This window comes from Melospiza melodia, chromosome 14, assembly GCF_035770615.1.
Source record: "Melospiza melodia melodia isolate bMelMel2 chromosome 14, bMelMel2.pri, whole genome shotgun sequence".
Taxonomy (NCBI): domain Eukaryota; kingdom Metazoa; phylum Chordata; class Aves; order Passeriformes; family Passerellidae; genus Melospiza; species Melospiza melodia.
In genome coordinates, this window is record NC_086207.1 from 12,729,195 (window position 1) to 12,737,523 (window position 8,329).

General features: G+C 41.2%; 1 protein-coding gene across 1 annotated transcript in view; it reads left to right on the plus strand.

Annotated features, from left to right (window-relative positions):
• SPOCK1 (SPARC (osteonectin), cwcv and kazal like domains proteoglycan 1) overlaps positions 1-7,615 on the plus strand; it is a 264,194-nt gene extending 256,579 nt beyond the window's left edge. Inside the window, exons 10-11 of the mRNA XM_063168721.1 lie at positions 1,984-2,121; positions 3,115-7,615. Coding sequence (XP_063024791.1) covers positions 1,984-2,121; positions 3,115-3,305 — 329 coding nt within the window. The 3' untranslated portion in view covers positions 3,306-7,615. The remainder of the gene's footprint in view (positions 1-1,983; positions 2,122-3,114) is intronic.
• Positions 7,616-8,329: the final 714 nt, after the last annotated feature.

Sequence of the window (8,329 nt, forward strand, 5' to 3'; positions counted from 1 at the left end):
CGCAGAAGGAAAAGCACCTTCCACTCTTCACTGTGACCCAAAGTGTGAATCTATTCCACACACAGTTATCTTGGCACTGAGCCTGGGCCACAATTTATTTTTAAATCTTCTAAAGCTTTTACAGGCAGCGTGGAACATTTTCATACCTTACAAGAAACAGTGAAACTATGCAAAAAGGCCTGTATGAAAGAAGAAAAAGGTTGCATTGCCCTAGGAAAAGAGAAAGCATGAGACAGTTTAAAATGCAGAAGCTGTTCTCTGCTCACCCTGTAATGTCCCTGAGGTGCCCCTTTGATCCTTCCCTGGAGCCAGATGTTGATCAGATATAAAAGGGCAGCTCTAGTGGTGTGGGTACAGCTGTGCTGATTTACACCAGCTCCAAGTCAGCACCTGAGCACTTTTCCCAAGGTTGTGTATGGTTTGATAAACACCTGCAGTGCTTATCAGAGGCAGGACATGAGCATAAATATGAAAAAAAAATTCTTTCCTAATTTATATTGAAATGAAGTTTTGAACACTGGTTACTAACTTACAAAAACCTGCCAAGGCAAATACATATATTTGTTATTATAAATATTGTCTTATAAATAGTGAAAATTAATCTTTGATAGTTGCTAGCATGCTTACATTTGTACATGAACATAATGGTGATTCCTATTAGCAAACCTGCTACAAGATCATTCTTTGACATTATTTAAAATATTCCCACTCATGGATGTGGTCTCCAAAACTGATCTGATAAACAAAGATTTCTGCAGATGTTCAAAGGTTTCTCTTCTCATCTGCCAGATCTGTATTAGCAGCACTCAAACTTTAGACAAGATCTGCAGAGCAATGAGTTTGGATATTCAGATTCACTTTGTGTGAATTTCAGATTCACTCTCTGTGTGCATGAGACTGACTGACTTCCACTGTTATGTCTTTTATAGAGGAAATCTGGTGACATTTGGGCAGCACCTTCTCATTCATCTTTTCCTGTGAGAAATGTAGTGGAAGTGGCCCCTTTGACACATGTGCTGTCTGAATAGATGCTACACAGGGAACTAGTTAAAAAACTTTACTGAACCACCAGTAAATCACTGGTATCTTTGACAAAGGAGAAAAATGATTTGAGACAAGAAATTTGGGGGCAAGGGGGTGTTTATGTCATGTTTCAAATTGAAGCAATTGACAAAGAAGGGAAAAATGAATGTACTGACCTCCAGTGGGAATAAAGCTAACTCATCTCCAAGAACAAGAGGGCTTTTCATACTGAAGTACATTTGCTGTATCTGCTGAAAATGGTGGGAACAATAACATAGGTTTCTCCTGAGAGTTTCCCTCTCTGCAGAAGCCAGAATGAACCACACTCTACAAGACTGAAATATATTGGTTTTATTGTGAGACAAAACTTGGGCTTCAAATCCTAAGACTTACTGATTCAGATCCTGTTGTCCCTCTCTGTAAAGCCTGTGCATTATTTCTTCTTTTATACATGGGAGCTCTCAGTAAGTCAGGGGATGTGCCTGAGATGAGTATGAATAGCAAGCAGATGGCAGATACCTTCCAGGGATAATTACAGTGTTGTGGAAAGACTCATGTGATAAACACTGAAGGAGTGCAAATGGAGAGAAATGCAGAACTAATGAAGTTGGGGTAATAATCCAGTTGGGAAGAAAAGTTTTAAAATCAGGAGTTAAATGTGAAAAGGCTCTGTGGGAATATCAATCATTCAGGGCAGACTGAAGCTCTCTCTAGAGCTGTGTGACACTCTCCTCTGTGTGCTGGATATGAACAAACATTTATACTCTCTGACCAGGCTGTCTGAAAAGAGTTCACCAGAAATAATTCCTTCGCCCTTTCAGGCACCAGATAATCACACGTATTTCCTTGCCAACATTGTCAAGATCTTCATGTGCATAAGTGCTAAGTTCATAATACCCTGTGTGTGTGTTTGCTCCTGCAGAGGATTGCATTACTGAGCACACCTTATATTTTATTCAGGTGCTTTCATCCCCCGCTGCAATGAGGAAGGTTATTACAAAGCCACCCAGTGCCATGGCAGCACGGGGCAGTGCTGGTGTGTTGATAAGTATGGCAATGAGATAGCTGGCTCCAGAAAGCAAGGCACAGTCAGCTGTGGTGAGTAATGATCTGCTTTCCTCAGACAATAGGGGAATTAACACTGCTGTAACCCTGCCATGGCTGTGCCACCACCGAGGATGATGACAAGAGGGAAAACACGAGTAGCACAGTTCAAAGTAGCTCCTCTGTTTTCCTGTTCACACACAAATGGGTACCCTCATGGGTCCTTTGGACAGCAGGGGTGCAGCACAAGTTAGCAGGCAATAGCCATTGTTAAGGTATTTTTGCTACAAGCCTGGAAAGTGCAGTTAGTGATATTAAAATTAAGGAACTGGGGTTGCTCTGCATGGTTATTAAATATATTGTTCTGTATACTCTGGAATGCACACCTACTGGAACTTTCCAGACAAGGGAAGGCCTAAATGTGTAAAATTGTGTGCATTAGCAACCAAGCCCAATACAACTGCTGACAGGACAATATTGTGTAGGTAAGTGAAATCACCAATTAGCTGTTGTGCCCAGACAAGGAAGATGTCACCTACAGTCCTTCAGAGTGCCTCAGGGATGGTTTTCAGTGCAGCTTTCCTTTTTAAAAAGGAACAGAGACCAAGAAGGTCCAGGATGCCCAGAATAACATCACAGATCTTAGGTTCAAGAACTAAATTTGCAGAGTGAGGTTTATGCACTCAAATAAAACCACTTTTTTGGGTTTTTTAGCATGGTATACAGAGCAGTGATGGAATGAAAGTATTTACAAAGGAATAATGATTTTCTGGGCTGCACATGTTCTGGAATTTTCCAGTCAAGCCTCTAGGAGGAAGACAATGCATAAGGGGGTGTTTTATGCAAAAAAAAATATCAGAGTCTATAGATATGTATTTTTCCCAGTTCAGAACGAAAATTGAAATTTTTAGGTTGTTTCATGAAAGCTGAACCTATTAATTTAAAAAATAACATTGCAAATGACAGTGGCTTGCATGACAAGGATGGTGATTAATGTGGAATTCGGTGTTCTGTGAGGAAATGACCTTTCCTGCTCACCTGTTTCAGAAGAAGAGCAAGAAACCTCAGGGGATTTTGGCAGTGGTGGATCTGTTGTATTGTTGGATGATTTGGAAGAGGAACCTGAAGCAACAAAAAAAGACAAAGAAGGGAAACTGAAGATTCATGTAAGAGCAGCTAATGAAGATGATGAAGATGAAGATGATGATAAGGATGATGAAATTGGTTATATATGGTAGTGCCCATCATGATGAGGACTCACGTTTTGCACAATATTGCAACTCACATCATATCTCTGCAATTGTATCTGAGAGTACCTGGCACAAAAATTCCCTCTCTACTGAGTTTAATTTTGTATAGCCAATTTAATTTGGATGACAACTTTTTTTTTTCCAGCAAAGGACTGTTTGGAATACAGCTTTTGTTCAGTTGGTTTAGGGGATTTTTGTTCTATCCACAGGGGCAATGAGTTTTGTTTCAAAACCATTTCGTGTCTTAATCCTCATTTGCACCACTTATGAAATCCATCTTGTGAAGAAATCCTGGAAGGGGCTCAAAAAAAAAAAACAATACAAAGGCTAAGAAGCCCCTCTCATGTCAGAGAATTTGTGTCATAAATTGTTACCTGGATCATATGAGAAAAAGATTTTTCTTTCATGAAGAAGGAAAAGTAGGTGCCTCGTTTTCCAGTATATATTTATAATGTCCCAGTGAAGAGTAAGTATCTTTGGACAGTGGCTGCCCAGTACCAGGGGTTTAATCCAGAGGAAAACCCAGGACTGGCAGGACTTTCCCTTCCTTCCATTCTCTGAGCATGAGTCAACAGGTTTAGTCCAGCTCACACTGAAGGCAAAACTCCCACCAGGGCACAATCAGCTCACTGACACTCTTTATTTGATAAAGGAACACGACCTTCTTGATCTTAAGAGATGCTGCAGCTGTCCTGGACCAAGGGTGTTTAAGGGGAGAGCATTTGGTGAATTTGTTGCACCATAAGCACCCCCAGAGCTGTTCCTCAGCTGCTCATTTGCACCAGGAGGGTCCCTGATAACACACAGGCAGCTCTGCTCCCAGCTCACACACCTCAGAGCTCTCTGTTCTCCACTGAGCAGCCCTCCTTCCAAAGCCAGAATGCTGCCCAAGACACCAGCCCTCAAGAGGAACTGTCCCTTATTTCATACAGATACAGATACCTGTTCAAAAAAGCAGCTTTAGGTGGTGATATTGCAAAAGCAAAACCCCTTGGCTCAGTGTGGCTGCACACTTGTAATGCACACTCCTGAAAGAGAATAGAATTAAAATCCAGTCTGTGATTCCCTCAATACCTCCCATATATTCAAAGCTCTTGTATCAGAGCATATTGACATTACATTATTTGCAGTGTCCTTTCCCATGGCAGTTCTCAGATGCAGTAATGTGCTGTGGTGATCTTTTATTGTTTTTGCTGTTTTGTGAAGCAGTAAGAGGAACCTTAACCCCACTCTTGCATTAGGATGCAGGTGTAAATATTTTAGCAGAGCCTGTGGTTGGCCAGTGAGTTATTTTGCAGAATGAAAAACGTGTTTTTTATAACAAAAACTAATTAGATTTTTTTTCTGAGTTAATGGTGGATATAGAGGTGGAGACAGCATTGAGTCACAACATGGTTATCTACATAGTTAGTTGAAAGCTGGAAAATACCACACAGGTTGGCAGAAGTCAGTTTTTAGGTACATTGGCCTGGGGATGTTGGCTCTCAGCCCTCTCCAAAGCCAGTGCCTGCCTGGCAGCCCTCTGGGTAGGACCTCTGCTTTCAGATGTGATCAGAAGTGGAATTACTTTCAGGTACCATGTGCTGCAGGGGCTCTCCTGTTTTCTCCTCTTTTGTTTCCTATTTATCCAGATCAATGACCTGAGAACAAAGAGCAAGTCTACATAATCATTATTAATGCAGAAGGATGTGTAAAACCATGAGGAATTTGTTGTTTCACGCCCCTGCATCCTCCCAAAAATCTGCCATCACAGTCATTTGCAAAAGGCCTGCAATCTGCCCTGCCTCAAATAAATCTCTTTGGTTTTCCCATAGCTTTAGAAAAATATATTTAATAATCATTTTCCATGAGCTGCACCACACACACAGACACACACACACACATATGCACACTTTTTCTATTTGCCTTTCACAGAAATCCTGCCAACTTGCAAGAGGAGCAGGAAACCCAGCATTTCTGTCTCCCTAAATATGATTTTGTGAGAAGCAATTGAACACTGTCAGTAGGTTCCTTCTCAAACATCCTGTCTAGTTTTCCTCTGGTATTTTCTTAATTAACCCCACACTCTCTGGGCCTGACTTTGCCGTCCTGTGCAAGACCTGCCTGAGGCACAGAGCTGCCATTTCATTCTGCCATAAGTCTGAGCTCCACAATCAGCAGATTATGCTGATCCTCCTGCCTGGACTCGTTCTCCACACAGAGCCAGGGGGGAGTTTGGCAGTCCTGTGTCCCTACAACACAGATTATCCTGGGCTGTGCTTCCACCAAAGGTCACAGAGCAAATCCCTTCTCCTCCCCAGGGCAAAGCCTGGCACTCTGAGCCCTTGCAGGCAGCACCAGGTCTGCAGGGGGCTGTGTCCCGTGTAAACATGCAATATGGTTAAATTAAAGCTGTTAAATAAGCCTTTAAAAGGGAATGTGAACATCTTCACATGTGCAGACATGGCAGCACCACCCACTGGTGGTCTCCTGGCTGTAATCTTTTACATGTGATACTTCCAAATCAGAGTTGGAATTATAAGTCAGAGCTTTATATCTAACTGTAAACCAATTACTGTCTGTCAGACTCAACAGCTCAAACATGGAGTGGTGAAACAGCCCCAGTGAAACAGCTCCATGCCCAGCACAGCCTGGTGAAGGGTCAGGTGCTTTGGCTGGCTTGGGTGGCCCCTGGTAGCTCATCCCCAGAGCCCAGAAACACACACAGACACACACAGACTGTTCTAGGCATGCTGGCCTGGATGCAGGCACACCCCACACCCCCCCACTCTCCAGTCACCTCTTTGACTCGTGCAAGTGTTCTTGTGGCTCCAGCCAGAGTGGGAAATGTGCCATTTATGGGCTGGGGCAGCTGGGCAGGGCAGCCCTGGCCAGTGCCAGGGTCCAGCAGGCAGGAGCATGCTTGGAAGGGCAGCTCAGAGTCTGGATTGCTTTGAGAGCAAGTTCCAAAATCCTGCAAAGATATTTAACAAAGCCCTTTTGTGATCCACTGGCATCCTCCCATGGTGGGGACCTGGAGCCTATGAGCCTATATATACACATGTATAACTCAGTGTGACTGTATATATGCATTTATGCACAAATATGTGTGTGCATATGTGTGTGTGTGTGTGTGTGTGTCCAGTTTGGGGAGATGCATTAAGAAAATCTTCTATTTAATGAAATAGTGATAAAGAAACCAGCAATTCTACCAAGAACCAGTGCTCCTCCAGATCAAGCCCCTTCCATTTTTCATGCTTTGTAAAGGATTTAATTTGCTTCCAACTTAATTTAATTCAATTCCTTTCTTTTTCTCTTTCCTTTTCCTTTTTTTTTTTTTTTACAAAGCAAGACTTACTTCCCATGTGAATCAAGTCATTGACCTTCCAAACATTTTCTCATTGTGAAAAATGGAATCTGAGTTGTCCCATTCTTTTAGAAACACAAACCAATTTTTAACCTCATTTTCTTTTCAAATTACAGTCTATGAGGTACTGTTAGGCATTGCTTTATGTTCCTTTTAACTAGTGTAGTTAAATCAAAATGTTGAGTTCAGATTTCAGCACAGTTGGATTTTTTTTTGGTCATTACTGGCCTTTGCTGTGAACACAAAGAATCCTCTTTATTTACTTTGCCTTTTTTTTAAGCTATTCTGTACTATTATTTTTAACCATTTGAACTGTTTATTTAATATTTATTCTACAGTTTATATTGAAGATGTAAAGTTTATATTTAAAACAACACTGTTTGTTAGTGAACGCTTCTCTTTGCCTCCCCAGCCTAGTCTGTTAGTCTCAGTGTACATTTCTGGCATGGGAATATTTTGATATTAGGAGTTTTGTAGCCTTTTCTCCCTCAAGCAGCAACTGATGTAGATCTAAGGTCAGCACCTGACCCAGCCCAGGTCGCTCGAGCTTCGCTCCCTCCATTTGTTGGCTTCTCTGCAGCCCCTCCTGTGTCCCACCCTTCCACCCACAGACTGCCTTGTACAGTTCCTACACATCAAAAAGCCCTTTCTACAGTAGGTGGGTTCTGGTCTTTTTATACTTTTCTCAATGCTGTTGATGTCTGTTACTGTTCAATGTGTAGATCTGTAAGGAGAAATCCAAATATTTCGTGTTTCAGTTCGATGTCCCTACTGTAGATGGATGTAGACTATCATAGTAAGTAGAACTGCATAGTAAATTCTGAATGCTTTTTCCATAAGGAGTTAAGTGGAATGTGAGCATTTTGCTACCTTTGGTTAACTGTAAATGCTTAACTGTAGTCTGAAATAGTTGCATTTTTGTCTGTCTCAATAAATTTTAATTTGTCTGCGACTCCTTGTTGCCTGTCCTGAATTTTATTAAACTTAGGGGATCAAAAATACTGCACTACCTTGAGTAAGCATTTAATCATACATGGAAATGGATGCTCTTTTATATTTGCTTCATAACTTATACCTCTGTTCAATGCCAGCTGTAATCTGTGGAGTTAATGCAAGGTCTCCAGAAACCTCTATTTCAGAAGCAGAAATGAAACCAAACAGGATGGAATAACTGTACCAAAATCAGAACTTTTCAAATTATATTAAAATTGATTTTTGAGGAACTAGCAAGGGCAGAGGGGGAAGCTTTCATTTTTATTTCCTCTCCAAATTGCAAATTGTCATGTTTTTCTGTCTCTTCTGAAGGTATCCAGGGCAATTCCACAAACACAGCCACACTCTGCAATGGCCATTATCTACATGATAAATGAAGGCAAAATTATATTAAATACAATTGGTGGAAAGCCATCCTCATTTAGAAATACCTGGGTTTGTGTCTCTATAATTAAATCAGAGCTTGTCTTTAATATTATTAACCAATTTAAACAGCCAGCATTATTGCAGTGCTAATTACAGAGTTAAAAATGTTATTTCATCACCTTTTTCCTGTATGTGGAATATTAAAAGTACCAGGTTAAAACAGAAACCAATTTGCAGGCATTTTCACAATTGTCACCTCATCAGGTATGCACTGATAATATATCTAACCATTGGCTAAGCTGGGCCA